At 48.1% G+C, this 22,381-nt stretch overlaps 2 protein-coding genes across 2 annotated transcripts in view; one reads left to right on the plus strand and one right to left on the minus strand.

The window, feature by feature from the left end:
- Positions 1–2,023: 2,023 nt before the first annotated feature.
- Positions 2,024–2,716, minus strand: INAFM2 (InaF motif containing 2). Its single transcript, XM_072337386.1, has one exon. The coding sequence runs from the start codon at positions 2,579–2,581 to the stop codon at positions 2,168–2,170; it is 414 nt and encodes a 137-aa protein (XP_072193487.1). The 5' UTR covers positions 2,582–2,716; the 3' UTR covers positions 2,024–2,167.
- A 60-nt stretch (positions 2,717–2,776) lies between these two features.
- Positions 2,777–22,381, plus strand: part of PLCB2 (phospholipase C beta 2) — a 49,007-nt gene continuing 29,402 nt past the window's right edge. Inside the window, exons 1-7 of the mRNA XM_072337385.1 lie at positions 2,777–2,904; positions 7,305–8,689; positions 11,360–11,437; positions 13,522–13,590; positions 20,221–20,361; positions 20,546–20,625; positions 21,197–21,250. Of these exons, the coding sequence (XP_072193486.1) occupies positions 8,606–8,689; positions 11,360–11,437; positions 13,522–13,590; positions 20,221–20,361; positions 20,546–20,625; positions 21,197–21,250 (506 nt within the window). The 5' untranslated portion in view covers positions 2,777–2,904; positions 7,305–8,605. The remainder of the gene's footprint in view (positions 2,905–7,304; positions 8,690–11,359; positions 11,438–13,521; positions 13,591–20,220; positions 20,362–20,545; positions 20,626–21,196; positions 21,251–22,381) is intronic.

Here is a 22,381-nt window from a genome sequence, read left to right on the forward strand (position 1 = left end):
AGCAGACAGCTCTGCAGGGCTGCATCTGTGTCAAGGGACTGATCCTCAGCAGCAGTTCCAAGGATAAAGCACCACAAATCATGGTGACAGTGATTCCTATCTAGGAGACAGCACAACAGCCCGTGCCTTCTCTCACCTGATACAATTACACTGGCTAGAGTAACAACTCCATACCTCCTTAAGCGACCCTGCTCTAACAAGAGCAAGAAGGGAAAGACAGATACAATACAACTGCTAACAGAACGATGACTGCAGGGCTGTATGGCACTAGAAATAGATGTTCAAGGCACAGACAATTGCTACAAAGAGCAGCACAAGGCAGAAATTCCCAGACCAAAATGACAACGCAGGCTAATAGCTCTTGCAGCCAAACTGCCTTCCCCAAACACCCCAGTACCCTTCAGTATTAGAAGTTCACATACACATGCACTGTCATCCTGAAGATCCTTGGCCACCACTACCACGTGCAGGTGAGCAGCTTCAAGTTGTTACAGCTCCTGAACACAAGGCATCTCTCCCCTGCTACACGGCTGGTTGGAAGAGGGCCATGCAGCCCATTTAATCCAATTCCCTTCCTCTTCCATCCGCCCTACGCAGCCATGCCCTATTAGTCTTCTGAGAGCAATTGTATTTAAAGTGAAAAAATGCCAGGAGTCCACGTACACCCAGCGTGCTTGGGATGTACTGTTCCAAGCCAGCTCTGAGCTGCAGGCCAGTACCAGAGCGATCCCAGCCTCCCTTCGCTCTACAACCAGATGTACGTACCAACAACAGCACGGAGCAACAGCATCACCAGCACCCAGAGCTCCTGCACACACACAGCCCTGCAAACAGGTATCGATGTGCTGCAGGCACGAGGGAACAAAGTCACCCGCTGCACACAGAGCTAAACCCAGCCTGGACAAAACTGCACCTTGCTGCTGTCAGGATGCCATCAGTCACTACAGCAAATGAAAGGGAAGAGCTCAGACGAAGCCCTGGAGGTAACAGTGCAGCCATCCCCCCAGCAGCAGCTTCAGGCTTCCCACTCCTTCACTTCTTGCTCTCTCCCACCTGCCCTGCAGAAAGATGGCAATTTGACAGGCACATTTTGGTTTGAGATGACTAAGCACGATCTTTTCCCTTCCCACCAGCTTGCCTTCTCTGTGCATAGTCCTCTGCCTTTAGTGCATGCTCAAGTGGAAGTGTCCAGCCAAAGCAGGCCTCTGCTCAGAAGCACGCCAATTTCAGTATGAAACAGCTATTTCCCCACCACCTCAGGTCAGAATACAGCCTCACCGTTACGCTGTACAACTGAAACCACACGCACAACACAGGCACACAGCTTCCCAGTGGGCAGCCCAAGGCTCTGGGTGACAGCCAGCACCATGTCACCATGCCACGCCACCTGCCCAGACCTCAGCTCAGCACTGACAGCAGGAGATGGGCAGACACAGCCTCACCTACATACAGGCACCGACAACCAACGAATGAAGATCACAGTACATCATAGAATGACCGGGGTTGAAAAGGACCTCAAAGATCAGCCAGTCCCAACCCCCTGCTGTGTGCAGGTCACCAACCAGCAGCCCAGGCTGCCCAGAGCCACATCCAGCCTGGCCTTGGATGCCTGCAGGGATGGGGCATCCACAGCCTCCTTGGGCAACCTGTTCAGTGCGTCACCACCCTCTGGGGGAAAAACTTCCTCCTGAGATCCAACCTCAACCTGCCCTGTCTCCGTTTAAGCCCATTCCCCCTTGTCCTAGCACTGCCCATCCTCGTAAACAGAGCAAAGAAAGTAGTTCTGTACCCGGAGCTCCTCCAGCCTCCCACCCCATCGCAAAGAGAACGTACCGTATTACAGAGGCTTTCATACTGGGAAAATATTTTAATATAGCAAACAAGTCGATTTACCTCTCACATGGTTTAAATAAGTTTACGCTCATGGCTAAACAAAACTCGGGACTTAAAACGACGTGTTACAGCCTACGGATCGGCATCGCTCCCAGGCGGTCCCTCACACCGAGCTCCTCGGGTGGCCACACAGTCCGGCGCTGCTCGGGGCGGGGGGGGGGGAGAAGCCGGAGAAGAACGAAGCCACGGAAGCCCACAGCGACGAGAGTCATACGACGCCGTCCCTCCTCCGCTCAGTGTCCTGCGCTGCTCCCCCCCCCCCGGGCCTCCATCCTCACGGCGCACTGCGGCCCTCCCGGGCCCCGCGCGGCGCTGGAAGCTCCGTGCCGCCGGTCCCGGCCGGGCTCCCCCTGGGAGGCGGCGGCGGCGGCGTGGGGCCGGGGGGCGGCGGAGCGGCGGAGCGCGGCGGCGGAGCGCTGCGGGGCTGCGAGGAGGAGTTGGCGGCGGGGCCGGGAAGAGACGGAGGAGAAGCCGAGGAGCCGCCGCCGCCGCCGCCGCGCACCGGCTGCCAGATGAGGCTGTAGTAGACGGCGAGGACGATGGCGGCCAGCGAGACGGAGAGCACGTAGGCCAGCACGGTGGCCAGGCGCACCCACTTCTTGTTGGTCTTGGCCGCCATGCGAGCCTTCTTGTCCCCAGTGTAAGTGGCGGGCTTGCCCCGCTCCGCCCCGGCCTCCTTCTCCTTCATGGGGGCCCGGCCCTTGGCCCGCTGCTCCACCGACCCCTCCGTGGTGGCGGGGGCTGCGCGCCGCCGCTCCCCTCACGACATGCCGCTGCCACCTCCGGCCGCTGCCCGCGCTGCTCCGCCGCGGGGCGGCCTCACAACGCCGGCACCGCCCGGGCGCGGTGCGGGGAGGAGGGGGCTGCGCCTGCGCGCTCCGCCGCCTGTGTGTGAGGAAGGGGCGCGCACCCCTGAGCAAAATGGCGGCCGTGTGCCGCCTGGTGGGGTTGGCCTCTTCTCCTGGGCACGGTGATAGGGGACGGCTTCGAGTCACACCAGAGGAGGTTCAGGTTGGATATGAGGAATAATTTCTTCTTAGAGCAGTGAGGATCTCTCTGCCCGGGGGGTGGTGGAGTCACCATCCCTGGAGGTGTTTAAAAGCTGTCCTTCTTTATGGTCTGAGAGGTTTACTTTGGGGAAGGCAGTAATGCCGCCTTTCATCAGCGCTGCCTTTGCCTCCCGTGAATCTTGTGCAGTGCATCTGACTGCCCTGTGAGAACCCTGTGTTAACAAGGAGCCCTGAAAGAGGCCAACTGCAGCTGGAGAAATGGCTGTCAACCAGAAGGACCACAGAGGAAGAAAGGGATTGAGTTTTCAATCTATTGCGGCGTTTCATTTTTCCCCTTTAATAACAGGATGAAAGCTGAAGGGTTGGGAGAGAAGGGGAAGACCTCCATGTTTTATAGCATGGTACTTGCTGCTCAGATGGAGGCTGCTGGAGCAGGGGAGAAGGTGGGATAACCTGAAAGCAATGACAGCTTTTGCCCCTGGTAAGGGTAGCAGTGATTCCTCTGCCTGTTGAGGGCAGGTGGACCTTAGTGAGAACATGGTAGCATGAAAGAATTGCATCTGGCAGCCTGATAAGGAAGGTAGGAATTCACACTTCAACATGCATCCTGTGGTGTTCTGTAGGTTATATAAAGATATAGATACATGTCTGGCTATGTGTGATTGATCGTGCCTTATGTTGCTTTTCAGATCTTCTGCTTGTTCTTAATCTATCCCCTAAAGTGCTGGTCTGTGCTCTCATGCTGGCTGTTTTCTTGCTATGGAGTGCTGCAAAGGCAGTTCTTCTATAGCACAGAGCTGTTCTGTGTTCGTTCACAGCTCTTCCTCAATTGATCTGCATAGAAATCAGTTCATCCCAAACCCTTAATACTGGCTTTGATCTCCTCTGGAGTTGCCACCGCTGCAGTTTATCGTGTCCTCTGATGGAAGGCTGATGAATTAACTCCCACAAATCTTTCTCCTTTCTTCTCAATTTCAGTCCTGGAGTTTTTGGAGAGAGGGTTGATGAATGCAGGCTCTGACACTTCTGGCTTGATATTTGTTTAGGCCACAGTGTGCCTCTTGGCTCTGCTCAAGACTTTGCCTTCGTAAAAGGCAGCAATTCCCCCATAGCACTAAAGAAATCCACTGTTCTTAAGGTATACTTCCCTATGCCAAGCTCCCTTTGCTCTGATTAAGATAAGAGACAACACGTGTTGCCGACATACCAAGTCTTGCTGGTTTTGCCATAGTTAAGCTTTTCTTTTGGCTGTGAACTTCTTGTTCAAGTGAAGGCAACTGCTAGAAGTTGCGTGCCTTCCGTTCCTAAACTTAGCTCCTTGCTAATAAAGGCAAACGAGAGCCAGGATTGTACATTACACTCATTGTAAACTTCTCTGATTCCTCACTTTTCTTGTCTGAGGGTCCTCCAGGAAACTCAGTTGCTTCTGAGCCTGCTGTGTTTAGTTGGAAACCCAGACGCAAGGACAGGGTGTTGAAGATTAGATGTTCCACCCACCTGACTGCGCTGCATTGCTTGGATTCTGCTGCTACCTGTTGTAGTGAGAGGCTTGTTTGCTCTGTGAGGGCCCCTGAAGGTTGTCGCTAAATAAACTTGTAGTATTGATCTGTCCATGTTCAGAGTCAGTGAATAGTATCTACTGCTTCAGGACAGAGAAGACTTAATTAAGGGGAGATTATTGGCCTCAGATATCACCTCTGTGTAGACCTTGCTTTTGAGAGTAGTGGAACACTACGATGGATGCCTGGGAGGTTGGCGAGCCTCCCGTACTAATGGAGGTCTCCTGGAGCTCTCTCAGCTGATGTCTGTCAGCGCTGATAAATCACAGCTGGTCCTGCCTTGGGGTGAAGGACAGGCAGGATGGTTTCCCACAGTCCCATTGTCCCTCTGCTGTTGGTTTAACAGCTCTTCTGCCTTTCCTTCTTGTGCTCAGTGGTTGGGAGGCACTTGGATGTGCTCTGTGAGGTGTGCATCTGAGTTGCTGCATTGACGCCAGGTGTGTAGTGCTAAAATCCTCCTTTGCTACCACAACATTATACAGTCCCTTTTATAAACTCTTTTTTAGGAGATGGTGGTTTTTTTTTCAGTCTATGCTTCCAGCATGTGACTTTTCCATGTAGGTGATAGACTTTGTATTGGTTCTAAGGATGTGGTTTATTTATGGAGTCCTTGGTGACATCTGTGTGCCGAGGAGGGGAAAGATGGATGAGGTCTCCTATAGTTTAAGGGGCAGAACAGATGTGTTGAAATCCATCTCTTTCTTGGCAGAAGTTCTTGGGCAAATACTTTGTTAGGCTTGAGCCTTCTGTCACACTGAATGCTCTCGACAAAGCAATCTGAGGCTCTGCTGTCCGCTCTCCTTAACAAAATAAGCTTTATTTTACTCTGTTGTTCCCATCTCCCGTTTAAAGCCGACAGGGTTTGTTCCTCTCCAGTATTTTTCTATCACACTTCAGAGTCTCTTCTGTGGGGAGGTGCTGTCTCTCTCATTTGGCCACTAACAGATTTGGTGAGGAAGGTTGGGGATGTTCTTTTAATTCCTTCCCCTTCTGATGTAGCTGTAGTAAGTGAAGTTTGTACAACTCACTGTCTTGCGCTGACTTGGAAAGTGATCCGCAGAGGTTATAAGGTGTGAGTGAGCAGGTAACAGCTTGGAGATGGGACGGTGAGATCTGGTTTTGCTCAGGATAGAGACCCTGGGCAGGAAGCTCCTGGTAGCTCAGGGCAGCGATGCATCAATGGCTCCATTTTTGTGCCATCAAAAAATAAAGAGATTATTTACAGAGTTATTTCTGTAGGTGCGATGCTGTGCTGTCTGCGTAGGTTGTGGCAATAAACAATCTCTGTGAAGGAATCTGCAGCTACAGATGAGTGCTTCCTTTTGCAAGGAGGGAAGGCGTGTGTGTATGTACACAGGTGCAACATCTGAACATGATTCTTAGGGCTGTATTTTCAAACTTGAAGCGATAGGATGGTGCTCATCAGCCACGTAAACTCCCTGTGCTTCTTTTCCTTTCTTCACAGGGACAGGTGCTTAAGCCATCTGAGCTTCTCCATGGCCTCCTCTGAACCCTCTCCAAAAGTCTTTCCTGTGTTAGGGGCCCCAGACCTGGACACAGTACTGCAGATGGGACCTCAGTAGGGCAGAGCAGTTGGGGACAATCACCTCCCTCCCCCTGCTGATCGCTCCTGTGTTGATGCAGTTCAGGATGCAGTTGGCTGCAAGCACACTGCTGGCTACGTCCAGCTTTTTGTCTCCTGGGACCCTCAGGTCCTTCTCTGTAGGGCTGCTCTCAAGTTATTCTCCCACATATCTGTTATCTTAAGCCCAAGTGTAGCACATTTCACTTGGTCTTGTTGAGCCACATTACGTTCACGTGGGCCCACCTCTCATCTGAGCCCTTTGGATGGCTACCCTTCCTTCTGTTGTATCAGCTGCACCACTCGACTGTGTTGTTGATTAGCTGTGATCCTAAAGGTGTCCTTAATACTTTCCTGATTCTTGGATACAAAGTGGGAAAAGGGGTAAATAAAGAGGAATTTGGTTTTGCTTAGCTGTGAGTTCATCGCTGGTGTTTGAAGACGATGCTGAAGGCTCATGTGCAATATCATAACTTCTTCACTAGAGGACAGCATTACACGTTGCAAAGTGTAATTAGAATGGAACAGTGCTGGAAAAGATTGACAGGTTTCAGGAGAGGTGGGTGAGCTGGAAATAGGTTGGGGTTGAGGTTACAGAGTAATGTGCTGGAACTCAAGAGCCACCCGGTCAAGGTGGTTCCTATGTAGCATGACTTAAAATCATCATCTACAAACCTTACCGTGTTAAATCAGCAGAAGATGGTGCGGAGTATCTCAACCCTGTATGTGCTTGATTTAGAGGCAGCTGAATAGGTAGTACAGAGGAGAGATAATGGAGGCTCAGGGGAAGGAATAAGGGGGCAATATGTTCGATATCAAAACTCTTGATGGATAAGGGTAAAGGATGAAAGCCAAGGAGGTGCAATGGGTGTGGGATGGCTGCAGACCAGGTGATGGATCCCTGCAGGAGAAAAATAGCGAAGGGCAGTCCATAGAAATGCTGCACACAGTGCTGTTGCTTCTGCCTGCTTTGATATCAGAGCTTTCAGCAGAGGGCAGGACTGTTTTATTCTATCGCTGTGCCATCAGCTGTCTCTTCGTGTGAGACACAGAAGCTCCGACACAGAGCAAGGAGTGTGAAGTGAGAGATAAGAAGGTTATGTGAGGCTATGCAAAAGGAAGGGAGCCGCAGCCAAAGTGACCATCGTTGTGCAGCCAGAGGTGTTGGAAGTTACCACTGCAGTACCAAGCAGCCTCTGAGGACAGCTGCTGGCTCGGTTGCTTCTTCATGTTTGTTGTATTTCTTATTTTATTCTTCAGAGAAAGCTGACAATGTTGGGAAGATACAACTGTTGATTACACGGGTGTGAGAGAATTCAGGAGAGAAGCAGAGATCCCAGTCTTGACAAGAGGCAGACGCTGCTTGGGAAGCAATAATGATATCTGTGGTAAATACAGGATGGCCACTGGAACCAGGAGATGTGACAGAAGGGATCGACTGAGAGTAGCTACAGTTTCTTCTCCCTACTGCAGTGCTTACGGTGGCTTTGCTCTATACATACCTAAGCTTCAGGGTCTGTTCCTAAGCTGCTCTCAAGAAGAACAGAGAACAAAACCACTCAGCAGTGCGTGGGTTGTTTCACTGACGTTTATGCCAAGTCACACGCTGCTGGTGGCGTGCCTGAGCTCCTCCATCTCAGCCTTTGGGACCTGGGCGGCCATTGTCATCTCTTAGGAGTAACAGAGTCCAAGCAGGCAGTTCCTGATTATGCTGGTGTGGGACTGAAGCACCCCACTGTTTTCCCAGCACATGCACAGAAGTCATGAGATGAGGTGACACATGCCCGCGTCCCAGTCTCAGCCATGACACTGAGCAACCACAGTCTTGCAAGGTATGCAGAACACTCAGTAGGAGCTGGTAGTGTAAAAGCTCTCTTATGTACTTTTTCTCAGGCAGATAAACCCGAGTTTGCTCTCGTGGATGTTTCCTTTCATCTGGCTGAAATTGCCACCTGCCCTGCTGCTCTGCCTCAACTGGAGGTTGGCATTCAGAAGAAACCTGTAAGGCAAAGGGAAAAAGTTCATCTGGTCCCCACTGACTGAGTCGACTGCATGATATATGGTCCAGTTGCACGAAGGGGGCTGTCTGCTTGTAGCCAAACCCCGCGCTGCTCTGTTAACCACATCTGCTGAAACAGCTTTGAGTGTCAGCTGGCAATGCCTGCATTTTGTCAAAGAAAACATTTAAGGAAGTTCCCTTGCGGAAGTGCACTGAACAGCGTGCTTTGCAAGCAGAGCTCTGAGGAGCAGATCCCTCCCAGAGGGACGCTGTGTGTGCATGTGTGCCCACACGGCTGGTTGCAGGCTTTCCCTCCAGGTGACCTCGTGGCTGTTTGGAGAGCTGTTGATTTACAATGCAGATTCATCTGTTGTCGCCTGCCTGTTGTTGCCTCCCGAATTTGACTGGGATGTAAGAGGCTGTTTGCTCTCTGATGCCAACAGTGGCGATGGCAGAGAGCCCTGCCATGTGAGAAGCAGAGATAGAGGAGAAGGGGCGAAGGAGGAGTAAACGGTGCAACTCCTATTGCTTCTGGTTGTCCGGGGAGCAGATCTACGGGACGATGTCAATGCTTACCCCTGTCCTGCAGCCCCCAGAGGTGAAGGAGTATCTGTCCAAGGGCGAGCGCTTCATCAAATGGGACGATGTGAGTACTGAGACTTCACCTGGCTGGGTTGTATGAGTGGTGACGATGTTTTGGTCAGGTTTGAGAGGAGGCTGGGAGTGCGTTTGTGTGGAATGGGGCACTAACTGCTGCTTCCTTGTGCAAAACCAGTCCTGGGAAAGGCAGCCGATGCTGGGAGCCTCCCTGTGCTGAGAGGCACGTACTGCATTCAGACGTATCTTGGGGAGTGTTGGGTAGGATTTACTTACTGCATGGACTCTCCACGCTTTGCAGATGGGAGGAAATTTAGCTCCAACTTGCTTCCTCGTACAGCCCTGCTTCTGGAATTGATGGATATAAGCCTTGTCCTGGCTTGTGGGTCTGTGAGCTACCAAACGCACAGCAGCCAAGCTGTGCAAAGCTGCCTTCCTCTCCAGCTCCGTGTCCTCTTGTGTCTTCAAAATACCGTGTTTTCAGGCTGAGTTCCCCTTTGAGGGGAAAAGAATGTGGATCAAGCAGAAAAGTAGGGGTTAACTCGGGTATAGTAGTTCCTCTCCTCACTTTCTGAGAAGGCAAGAGAGTATTTCCCCTAACGCTCGGGCACAGTGATGGCAGTGCCTATCCATCTTGTTTGGAGTTTGGGCTGTGTACTATTGAACGTGCAGATAGGAAGGGCTGGTCCAGGCAGACAGAGACAGAAGGCAGTGCAGTGCGCTGCTGACAGAGTGACTGAGTGCTAAAGAAAACAGGTTGGAATAGCATCGTGCAGTTCTTCCTCTAGTTCTGCAGGAAGAGGACACCAGGCTTTGGTAGAATGAGCAACCTTCCCTTTCCTTTCTTCCTATCAGGGCAATTGCCTGCAGAATGTGCCCGTGGCTTCCTTAAGGTTGAACAGGGAGTCGGTTTCTGAGAATAATGGAGGCCAAAGTTGAGTGAACGAAAGCTGAGCATTTCCAGAAGTTAAATCATAGAATGGCCTGGGTTGAAAAGAAACACAGTTCTCATGTAGTCTGACCGAGCTGCCATTGACTTTCTGTGCTCAGTCCGGGGAGGGGCCACTTTCCAAAAGCTTGAAGCTATTAAACACCTCCCGGAGAATTTCTGGGGTGTTCGAGTTTCCTTACAGCCCCACATGAGGATCTGTGGTTGGAGTCAGTGCACTCAAGTCTCGTGTGCATTTTTGCCCAGGATTTACAAGTCTGAATTTCCTGGGAAGGCTTCTTCTAACTATTTACTAAGCTTATAAACTTGATCTCCGACAATAACGAAAGCCTTCACAAAGTGCTGGTCACATTGCACTATCTTATCTTCCTTTCCTGCAGTTACAGCAGGCTGCAAAAGAAGGTGGAAAAAGCTTCAGCCTGTCAGTTTGTTGGTGGAGGGTCAGGATGAAAGCAGCTCTTCAGAGGTCTTGGAACCTTTTCAAAACCTCAGGTAGTCCAAGGTGGAATAGTTAGATGGAGCAGATGTGAATGGATTCGGCTGTGTGCTGATGCTTAACCCTCCAAGTACAAGCAAGGATGTTTTCTATGGGATTATGGAATCTCATGCCAGGCCACATTATGGAACAGCACTCGCTTTCTGTCCTGGAATTGAACTCCACTCCACAGCATGAGCAGCAAACACTGCAGCTGCCATCCCATCTTCTTTGGGATTCACCATCTCCTCTGTTGCCAAGGAGCCAACGCACAGCAGGGTATAGCTGTGCCCCAAAGCCACCCATGTCCCCGATCAGGGGGTGGCTGTCCTTATTGTGGCCTCACCTTGCCTTCAAGAAAGCTGCTTCACAGGAGATAAGGTTTATCTTGAAACAAGGCAGAATCTTCAGTAGTAGTATTACAGTGTCTGTTCTACTCTTCGTGGCATGGAGGAGCCCAAGGCCAAATGACAGATTCCATTACTGGTTTCATCTCAGTAGCTGAGTATTTCAACTTCCTGAAGTCGATTTGAAGCCTTCTTAGAAATGGCTGATAGGCCTTGTGATTCTATCATCTGTGGCTCCAGAGGTCAAGTGCAGTCAGGAGCCTGCTAGGCTGAATGAGCAGCTGGACTAGGGCCCAAGCAGGGTCACTAAGCATTCTCTACCGTTGTTTCCAAAGAGTTCGTGATAATTCATCTCTTAGCTTGCATGCAAGATGGGAATGGATGCTGTGCTGGGAATGTCTGTGAAGTTGTCTTTTTTCTTTCTTTTTTTTTTTAATAGTCCATTTAGAGCTAATGCATGGAATTTAAGAGTTCCACCCTAAAGTAGATCTGTCTGTTATATTGAACTCTTCTTGACTAGATCTGTGCAGACTGCAAAGAGAGCCACGATGGCTAGCACAAGTAGATGTCTTCTTGGCCTTGATCCTTCTGGAGCTCAGAAGGAAGCAGGTTCCTTGAAGAGAAGGCAGTTCAAGTGGAACAGTTACATCAACAAGGACTTTCTTTTCTATTGGCTGTATAGAAATGTCCAGAAGAGTTGCTTTAGCTCAATGCATAGCATTAGGTGAGTCCTAGGCTTCAGCAGGGATTAGCTTTTGTAGCTTCAGTTTCTCTGCAGATATACTGAAATTACTGGTTCATCTCCATAAATCAGATGGTGATTCACCTTGCTGGGTCTGTGTTTTAATGAACAACCTTGTATGGCTTGTATGGAGTCCATCATGGGATGTGAGGTGCTAACCTTTTCTGTTTGCTTGTGTCTTTGGTTTTGGTTTTTTTATGTGTCAGGAAACAGCAAGTGCTTCTCCTGTGATTCTTCGAGTGGATCCAAAGGGCTTTTATTTATACTGGACGTATCAGAACAAGGTAAGTGTTATGATTGCACAGGTTGCTCACCAAACAATCAGTTCAGGTTTGTGCAAAATTAAAACACAGGACGACACAGAAAGGAATCGTACTGATATGCCTGTTACGCAGCTTGCTAAAGGATCCTCCAAACCACTGAAGTAGTGCAGTTAGATTAAAAATAGCTAGAAATGTGCAGTTAAATGTACGCATCACCAGCTAACCTGTGCCTTCCGTGTCGTCTGCAGTGCGATTAACTGACCTGCTATGGGTAGAGATTTTTATTCTTTTAAGGAATGAAGGTAGCGATGTAGGGGCTACGTCAGGTCTGGAGAGTGATTTGTGCTTCTCCAGGACTAAGATGGTTTGCATCATGGTGATGGAGGTAAAGCACAAGGGTGAGAGCTGCCAGAGGGGAGTAAGATGCCAAATATTTAGGAAAGAGAACTGAGTTCCTTGCTGTTGGGTAGCAACAAGGGGTGGAGGGATCTGGCTTGTCAGGAGGTGGAAGGCTGGGTTTACTTCTGCTTTCCAGACCAGAGCTGTGGTTCAGCTCTACTTCCTCCTTGTGACCTACATGCTGAAGAAGCATGGTAGATAAAGAGACAGAGCCAGTACTCCTCCACAGCAGCCTGGCCAGGCAACTTGACATGTTTTGGTAAGCTCTGAATTCTCAGAAAGTTGTGCCCTAATGGCAGCTTGAGCAAGGCGCTGGCACACAGCCACAGCATCTGAGAGCAGTGTTGCAATGCTGGAGACTGTGACATCCCTGTCCAAGGCGTGCTGGTCTTTTCCAGCCCTATCTGTCACTCATTCTCCCTTTCAAGGACTGCTCGCTCCTGATGGTGGAAGTTAAGCTGTTAGGGTTCAGCTAGACAGCAGGAAGATAACGCTGAGTGATGCACCAAAAAATGGGGTGAGGGGCTGTTGTCACTCATCCAAATGCACATTTCATGGGGCTAGTGGTGGGAGGGGTTACTTGGGAAGGGGACTGCAGTAAGGAAGTCAAGAGGACTTACATCCTTGGGCAAGCATTTGTCTGGCCCTTTCCCCCTCTTGTGCATAAGCTAGGTGGAGATTCAGAAGGGAGTGAGATCAGGAATTACATTTTCATCCTGCTTGACAGTAAAGTGGGGATACAGCCAGAAGGTTTGGTATCCACATTGTTCTTTATTGTGATCTTGGAAAATATCTGCTGCAGTGAGTATAATTTGTTCTCCAGATCTGTGGTGAGCAGGCAAATTATTAACGGAGGAAGGAAATTCAGGTTGGATATTAAAAGAACAAACAAAACAGACACAACAGCTAGCCAGCAGTAGGGACAGTGAGGACGTGGAGCAGACCGCATAGGGAACTTCATGGAGTATCCTCTATGGGAATTGCTTCAGGTCTTCTGGTACAGGAGCGAGAGAATGTAATAGTAGTGTAGGACAGGCAACATGTGTGTCAGATCTTTGCACGTGCTTTTTTTTGCACTACCCTTCTCCATGAATTGATCTAAATGGTACAAAGTAGGATGAACACACAGCTGACACCAGCTCCGTGCTTCTCCTCTGCAATGCTTGCTGAGAACTTCATGTTCTACCACAGCTCTATGTAGAGTCTTCATTTTCAAGATCATGCTCTCTGCTTCACTGGGTTTTATTTACCCAGCTCTATTTCAGCATCCTCATCCTGCCAGTTTGTAGCCTGAGGCGAAGGTGCAGGTGCAGTGGTGTTCCTGTTCCCTGCTTGCCAAAGCTGGCAAACATACTATCTAGGCTTTCCCACTCTTGTTGTTTCTGCCTGGATGTCTGGGCCAGATCAAGTCTACTGTGGCTATTTAGAGCCAAATCTGAAGCTCAGGGTGTGATCAAGATGGAGGAGAGCTGGGTAGAGAGGAGCCATGTTCATCTCAGTAAACTACAGAAGGTTTCTGGCCTCAACCTGAAACCTGCTCTAAGTGGGTGCTCTAACTACTCCTGCCAGCTGGGAGCAGTCCCCTGCCTGCCTTGTTCCTTGGAGGTGAGCTTTTCCCCAGTGGTGGGTGCTGGTTCAGACCTGCTTTGCAGCTTCTAAAGGCTTCTTTTCCTTCCTTCATCATCGTTGTCCTTATTCTCTTGTAGGAGATGGAAATTCTGGATATAACCAGCATCCGAGATACCCGAGTAGGGAGATTTGCCAAAATCCCCAAGGTGAGTGTGTGCTTCGTTCTGCCAGCTTGTAGGGGGATGGAATTGCTGCCTGTGCCTTTGACGTAAGCTGAGGCAGTTTAGCCTGGCTTTATGCTACAAGAAGCTGAGACAACCTTGTCTGTTCACATCAGAACTATGTAAATGTAGAAAAGCTCCTACTCTTGTCCCTGGACTCCCCAGCAGTTCTTTATGCACCTAGCAGACTCTTATAGACTGTTATAGATGAACTTGTTGAAAAGAAATCTTGGAGAAAACAGCAATTCAGCTTCCAGGTACGTGGCAAAAGAGTGATTTTCTGCTGTGCACAACAACTGAGCTCTCTCCTGAGCCGTGCATCTGTCTAGTTCTAATCGGGACCTGGCATTTCAGCTCACTGAGCTGCACTCTGGGGTCCTGCAGGGGGTGATCCTGTGTTGAGTCACTAGAGCTGCTCTTATACAAAGATGCACAAGTTGGGTCAAGGCAGCCACAAACCTGGAGTTACAGAGTGAGTCCAATGCAGCATGTGGTGTTCTTTTCCTTTAAAGGGAAGAAAATGTAGTAATGGCAAAAGTTACTGTTTTTTCAAATAGCTTTCAGTCGCCCGTTTGCAGAGTGCACACAATTATGCCTTTGTTTTTGGTTTCACTTACAACTGAAGCTTCCTGCAACACAGTTGCCCTTGTTAGGACTTTTTCTGGGCCTGATTTTTGTTTGTTTTGAACTTTTCTGTGTATCAAAAAGCAAGCAGAAAATGGAAGCTGGAATGTGAAAGGGAAACAAAAAAGTAAAGATAATGGCTCTGTATGGTAACGGCGATGATTCTCAGTCTAATGTAAAAGGGGAAGATCTTGCAATCCATACTGAGAGACTTGAGCAGCCTCTTTGCGTAACAAGTATGGATGTTTTCCTAATACCTCTCTGAAAATGTCTAATCGGAGCTCTCTGGGGCTGGTGCTTCTCAGAAGAATGTAGAGAGATGGCTGATAAAAGGACAGCAGAGCTGCAGAGTGGTGCCCATCCCTCACAGGTCCTTCTGATAAACTTTCTATTCAGAAAATCATTAGGACTGAACACATTGGAGTTCTAAACATGCCTACAGTTCTGCCTGTTACTCGTTTGGTGGGAATAGTGCCTGGTAAAAAGGCTGTCAGGGCTTTTTGTTGTTGTTAGAGAGAAAGAGTCAAATGCTTGGAGCTAACGGGGGGGAGAGCGCTGCATTCAGAGTATAGAGCTTGCTATGGAAAAGACCTACCTAAAGGAGAGGCCCGAGGTACTGTTTTCTAGGGCTATAAACTCTAGGAATAAACTGTTTACAAAACAAATTAAACTTTGTAGATTAGAAGTTAGAGGCGGAAGCGCTGAGGCTGTAGGTGGGTGTCTATTTGGCAGCAGCAGCCAAGCAGGAGAGTGACTTAGAGCTCAGTAAGTATTTAAGGAAGACTTTTTCTTGCAGACTACCAGGAAAAACATGGCAGCCCAAGTATCAGGGTTGCCTCTAGACAGAGGAATAAGAACCAGGGAATGTAGAAAAGAGCGTGGCCAATAAGGGCATGAAATGGTGCTGTAGGAAGAGAGTTGGTGGGAGAGCAGACTGCCTGCAGACTGGCAAAAAGAAAAGTGAATTGTGGAGTATTGTGGAATGCTGCAAAGTCAGGATCTGAACGGAGAAGGTGAGTGTGAAGTTGTTGCTCAGTGTTTCTCCCCATGAGAGCTCTGCATCAAGTGGAATTTTCCAGAGGTTGAGCACAAGCAAAAGGAGATGCTGCTATTTGACTCATGCCATTGCACGGTGGGATGCCTTCCTGCACAAGTCATGGAAGTGGGTGTGATTTTAAAGTTAGGTCAAGAAGGGAATGCCCTTTGAGGATCTTAAATACAAGATAAGACCGTGGCTTGGAAAGTTACTGAGCCATAAATTGCTGTAAGCTTCAGAAATGTGTCAGGGATGTATCATTGCAGTTGCCCTTTCTTTTCCAGGCATCTGGGTGGTTCTTTGGTCTGACCTAGTGTGGCTGCTGTGTTCTAGCTGTTTTAATAGGGCAGGAGTTGTTATACAGTGCTGGGAATGGGCTACAGTTCATTTAGGGGGAAAAAAAAACACAACAAAAAACAAAGGTCAAGCATTAAGTGATTTATTAAGTACTCTCAACGGGCAGAAGTGATGCACGTGGTGATAACCTCTGCTGTGAAAATCCCAAGCGCTTTTCAATCTCTGCATCTCAGACACACTTAATATATCAGTCTCTATTTTATTTCAGGGGATTTTCTGGCCTTTCTGTGATGACATATATGGTAAAGTGCATTGGGCTGGCTCACCTTGATGAAAGGACCTGTGTGAGCACTGAAATGGGTACTGAACCAAAACACAATGGTACCATCTGGGCCTAGCAGTTTCCAGTTCCCACATGGCTGTGCTGTCCTGAATGCTTCTGCAGAGCACATTGGAAGTCCTCAGCAGTGCGTTCAGGTGGCTTTGCTGAGGCCAGGATTGGAGAGCACACAGAAATGCAGGAAGTAGCAATTTCTTGGCACAAGTTACCCTCCGCATGATGCATCGCAAGTCTGGTGCACCATTACTAACAGGTATCAACATGGAAATCCAATGGGACAAAGAGGTGGAGGGTGGAAGAATGGAGATATGTGCCATTCTCCTGTGTTGCCCGAAGGTGAAACACAGCTGTGCCCTTGGAGCAAAGACTCTCCACTTGCTTTATTTGAGAGCTCCACAAAGTGTTCTGCAGCTTTCTTTTTTCTTTTTGATGGGAGTTTCTTTTTTTGAGAGCCAGGGCAGGGTGAACTTTGGCACGTGTTCAAGGGTAATAAAGATAAGAATTAGCAGGGACTTCTAACATCAGTGAGACAAGATAAAAAGCTATTGAATGTAGCTCAGCAGCATGCCAAAGCAGATCAAGATGTTATTTACAATGCAATTTTCATGTTTTTATTTGAGTTACAAGGAACAATAACAGCTGCTCCATTTTGTTTTCTTCTGATGCACCAAGAACCCAGAACATTTGCACAAGCCAATAATTAGCACTACAGTATATGATGCTGCAGGCTAGGCTGCTGAGCTGTTGGCTTCAGCTTAGGTTTTGTTTGGGCACGTCAGCAGGCGTGAGCTTTGAAATGAGTCTCATTTTTCACAAAACAAACTGGTGTTTTCTCACTGGTGTTCATTATTATAATACAGTTTCATCCTTCGTACATATTTTGTTGCTTTTGAACCCAGACATGCAGACTCTGAGGACACAAAGCTTGGATCGCTCCCTCGCAGTCTGTTCCCCATTTGGTTCCAGCAGGCTGAGGGTTATTTGGTGCCATGTGAATCTGTGTGCTGCTGCGTTCCTCATCTCCTTCAGATAAGGCAGCAGTGGGAGCTGAGAGTGCTTAGCTGCATCTCCTCTCCCTTGTCCCTCCAGGATGCTTGGCACAGAGACATGCCCTGCCACAGTCATGGTGCTGCTGTCCTAAAGAACACATGGGAAGGGAGTTTGCTTGTGTTGTGCACTCCAGCACTGCATCATGAAGATACGGAACTGTCATATATAGTGATTGCAAGCAGCTGGAGCAAATCCTTGCTGTCATCTGCTTATGTCTGTTTCAAGTGGAGAAAAGGCTCTTTCCGTCTCTTGCATTAAGCTTGGTTCTTTGTGTTTGCATGAGAATTTGCTTTTCTCAGGATTATGAATATGGTTTATACGGATCAGGTTTTTAGGGAAATCAGGAGAGTGGGAAGTGAAATGAAAGCTGATTGTGTATTTCAGCCATTCTGCTGCTGGGTTGCTTTCTGTGTGTGCGTGTGTGTTGTTTTTTTCTAAGTGGATTTGCTAAGCATATTTCCCTCCCTGATTTGCATGGCTAATATGGTTGCCTATTTTCATGGACTGATGCCTCCTTCTCTGTCCACCTGCAGTGTGGCACTAAGGAATGGCAGTGAAGCTGCAGCACAGGAGAGCAAGTTATTATAAAGGCAAAACGTGGCATCAGGACAGCATCTGGCCTACCCTCACCATTGCTGTGCCAGCATCACTGCCTTTATCCCAGGAGGGAGATAATCCCTGAGTACAGCAGGCAGCACAGAATGAGTGAGTGACTTACTTCAGGCTAAGTGGGAAAATATGACCCAATTTAGATTCCTAAGAAGATCATCCTTTCCTGTCCTTGCTCCTCCCTGCTGTAGTTAGCTAACAGAGGTGTTGGGGGGGTCCTGAGCTATGCTGACAATGTGCATCCTATTTAAGATAGCTGTGTAGGCTAAGGATGTCCAGTTCTTGTTCCGAGATGGTGGTTGAGCCATTCTGAGGGCTGTGTGTGCCCAGCTTTGTCTACAGAGTGCAGGTGGAAGCTCAGAGCCAGCTGGGGACACGTCCTGAGCAGAAACTGGGGAGCCAAGCGACACCAGATTGCAGAGGAGGAAGGGGTGGGAGGAGCCGCCTTGTAACAAATACAGGAAATGAGCTTAGCTCAAACCACAAGTTCTCTATTGTCTTAGCTTCATAGAATTTACAACAGTAGAGGTAAGGAAGCTGAACAAATGCCCCCGGCTTTGCACGATGAAGTTAAATGCGAAACTAAAATCTAACACTTTGCCACTTGCAGTTTAAGTTCCACCAAGTTGGACTCGTTTATCCTTATGGGTCCCTCCCAGCTTGGGACTGATTCTCAGAGTGTGGTAGGATACGTGGGTGCTGTTGGCTTCTGCAAAGAAGAATTGCAGCAACGAGCCTCTGTAGAAACTCTACAGCTATTGGGAAGTAGTTCTGGGTGGCCGACTGCCTTTCTCCTTCAATCCCTCCAGATCCTATTGGATTGTACAGATCTCAGTTATCACTGAGGAGAGGCTTTTATGAAGGGAGAGCTGGAATCAGGTGGTCTTGAATTATGATCCATCTCATTCTTTTTTTTTCCTATTTGCTACAAAAGTGCCCATATTGCAGACACTGCAGAAACTGGGGAAAATGCACTGGAAAAAGCCTGCACGGTTTCCCATAAAATATACATGCACTTTTCTGTGTGAGACGCAGTGCATGAGGTTGCCCACAGTGAGCTGTTTCAGTTTCAGCTATCACAGTCTAAATGTAAATAGAAAATTCTGTGGCTGAAACAATTGCTTGCATTTAAATCAAGCAATTCAAAGGAAAGAAAATGGCCAGTTTTTTTGCATTGGGTTTTTTTGTTGGCTTTGTCGGTCTGAGATGTTTCATCAGTAAAAATGCAGACGTTGTCCACTTCTGGCAGCTCAGTGAGTTGCTCAATAGGAGCTGAGCTGCAGGGCTGACTTAGTGAGTGCTCTGTGTTTATAGCAAGCACATGAAGTCAACCAGGCAACCAACAGGACCCGAGGAAATGGCCACAAGTTGTATCAGATGAGGTTTAGACTGGACATAAGAAGGAACTTTTTCTCTCAGAGAGTGGTCAGGCACTGGAATGGATGCCCAGGGAGGTGGAGTCACCATCCCTGGCAGCGTTTAAGAGGAGTCAGGATGGGGAGCTAGGAGATCTGGTTTGGGGTTTGCTGTAGGTATGGTAAAGGGAGGACGGTTGGACTAGATGATCTCATAGGTCCTTTCCAACCTTGTGATTCTATGATTCATTTAACTTAAAGCTCTCTCACTGAGGTCAGTGTGGTATCTGTAACGTACTAGGATATTACTAGTGCTTTAATTTGTTGAAATGGAGTAACTCAGCCATATGTCTAACATACGGCTTGCAGCTCCAGGTACATATCTGAGCCTGCCCTGCCCTGCTAGCAATTGCTGGTGATGAATTTTGCCCTTAGTTTCTGAAGGAGCAGTGCTCTGCCAGTTTGCTTTGATGGATCCTAAGTTTCAAGTCATGAATTGCTGCGCATTATGGCAGGACGTGGGAATGTTATCCTTCTGTTATAAATAGCAACCATTGGTGTAACTCCAGGATACCTTGGCTCGGTTATGCCTTATGTAGGATAGGAATGCATAAAATGCTAAATAAGTTAAAGGGATTCTATAAATACTTCCGTATGGTGATGAAACCCCAGTATGACTAATCGGATGAGCTTTTCGCTTATCAAATCTCTGGTGAGCCATCGCTTGGGACATTGCGATTGCTATGGAAAAGAAAGACAACAAATTTAGCAACTGACAACAGGAAGAAAATGTCACTTGGAGAGGGAGAACGAGCTTCTGTCCCCAGCAACAAGGCTTAAATCTAGTCAGCCTCCTGGGACCCCAGGCAGCACCTTGTGGTGGGGCAACAAGTGTCACACCAATTGAAAAGCCATAGCACGTTTCCACACATGGATGTCTGTGCTAACTCGGTTACACACCCATGCCAAGTGGAGGCCAGATACTCTTCTGTTTGCCTGCCTGCAAGTTGAGGCTGAAGTTTCACATGCAATTTCTTTAATAGTAATCTCCTACGTGCACTTTGTCAGACCAGAGCAGGCCATTCGTGTGCTGATGTTGGTCACAGTGGTTTCTTTCTTGGAAGATCTTGGTGATGCAGCCTACAGAGAAGAAATGGAAAATAAGAAAGGATGAGAAAGATCACATGCCATGATTTTGCAACTGTTGAAAAGCTCGAGTCCGTGTTTGCTTCGGGTCTTGTATTTTTTCTGGTGCAGTTTGCCTCGTTCTCCTTTTCACCCCATCTGTTCTGTTTGTGTTGCAGTGCCAGAAGCTCCGTGAGGTTTTTAACTTGGATTATCCTCACAGCACCTTTCTGCTGAAAACTCTGACGATTGTATCTGGCCCTGATATGGTGGACCTCACTTTCCATAACTTTGTGTCCTACAAGGAGAATGTTGGCAAGGTATGTGGGCCTGAGGGCAGAGAAGCACTATGAAGGACAAAGAGTTGGCACGTTCCACAGGGAGCTGTTGGGTTTGTAGCTCAGCAGTATCAGCCCAGGCTGGTGCCCTGTCCATGCAGTGTACCTGTGCTGTTCCATCGGCTGCCTCCACCCTTGTGTGTGTGTCTGTGTGTTTTTTCTCCAGAGCTGGGCTGAGGATATTATGGCCATTGTTCAGAATCCCCTCACGTACAACGCTTCTCGGTACACCTTCCTAGAGAAAATGTAAGTGCTTTCTGATAAACATTGCTATCTGAAACATTTGCTTGCTGCCCTTTCTGTCTGTAATGGAAAGAAAAGGCTTCTTATCCTCCGAGTCCTTTGGCAGTCTCCTAAGCAAGTCCTGTGCCAACTCAGGCAGCGGGTGGTCAGTGGGCTCTGTGTTGTGTGACAACTGACTGGCACTGCAGCACTTGAGCCTTGGTATTAGATACACACATAGCACTAGACAAACTGAAATTCTGAGCTTCAGATCTGTGTTCCCCCATCACAGTCACAGCGCTCACCTCAACTTGGTACTGCCTCTTCTTGGCTCTGTGATGCTGTTCGGTTTGGCAGCATGAGATTGTCAAGGAGGACTTAATAACAGAGGATACCATTATCTCACATCTGTCATATGTTTCAGAGGAATCTGATATCAAAACAGCTTGCCTGTTTCTCTTTCCAAAGAGATGGGAGCAGGTTCCATCTGAGGTTAAGCTTACAGCCTGTAGGACCCTGGTCTTCAGTTAACTTTTGGTTTCCTTTCCCAGTTGTGTTTTCTTTTTTCCTCCTCATCTTGGCTTTTTTTCCACAGCCTGGTGAAGCTGAAGATGCAACTGAATGCAGAGGGAAAGATTCCTGTCAGGAAGTGAGTAAGGCTTCTGTTTGTCTTTAATTGTATATCCAGTTAGATGAAAGGCATAGCAGCTGGTAAGAGAGTGGTAGCCCTGTGCTTTCAGCTGCCTGCTTCTGCTGCATCTAAGGGTGAAAAACATTGCCAAAAACCATTACCTGTGAGGTAAAAACTATTCAAGTCATGAGAGGACTCCTGCTGCACTTAGGTTCCTCCCACCAAAGGGCCTGGTACATAACCTGTGTCTGGAAAGGAGACTTTCTGTGACTACAGCAAGAAATTGTCTTGAGTGGCCACGAATTTCATTTCCTTGCTGTTCCCAAATATTCATTAACAAAATCAAGCAACTCTGATAAAATTCTGACTGGGGATTTGTTTTGCAAACGTGAGTTGAAGCTGCATAAGGTGTAGGAGCTTTTTTAGAAGGAGTTCTGTATGTGGTCCGTTTTTGCTTGACAAATCAGCTAGCCTGAAGCAGAAATCCGTTGTTTTATCATAGGATCATAAAATCATTTGAGTTGGAAGGAGTGTTTTCCCTTTGTATCTTTTCTCTTATGTGTGACCACTACAGCTCTTCTCCACTGGTGTAATTCCACTGCCTTCAGTCTTCATTTTGCACGTGAATGAGGGAATCAGCCTTTGACATCTGGGCCAGTGTTAATGCTGGCTCAAGTACAGAACAGGAGAGATTTGCACTTCACTGTTCCATGGCATAAATCTAGAATTGGTTTTGTGCCACTCAGTGTTTTCCCTTGTAAAATCACTCCATGGCTGATCCCATCACCCCTCTGTATTGTTTTGTCACTCGCCCAATGACAAAAGGCTGCAGCATTGAATTTCCCTTTTGAGTACTTAATTTATCTTTCCTTTTGAGAATAAGGACCTTTGGTGAATACATTTGTGGGTATTCGCTGGGAAGTTCTGAACCTCCCTGCTCACAGATTTGTGCTGTTACAGCGTCAAGTGCAGGTGTATGTGAAGCTTTCTGAGCCTTCACGTCAGGCTTTATTTTTACGTTCCATGTTTACTTGACTTTCACTTTGGACATTTAAATCCCTTTTGAAGTATGACAAGGATGCTGCAATTTTTGCCTTGCAAAGGGCTGCTTGGGAGCAGCGTGCAATGTTTGCATATGTCAGCTAGAGC

Source organism: Excalfactoria chinensis, chromosome 5 (genome assembly GCF_039878825.1).
Source record: "Excalfactoria chinensis isolate bCotChi1 chromosome 5, bCotChi1.hap2, whole genome shotgun sequence".
NCBI lineage: Eukaryota > Metazoa > Chordata > Aves > Galliformes > Phasianidae > Excalfactoria > Excalfactoria chinensis.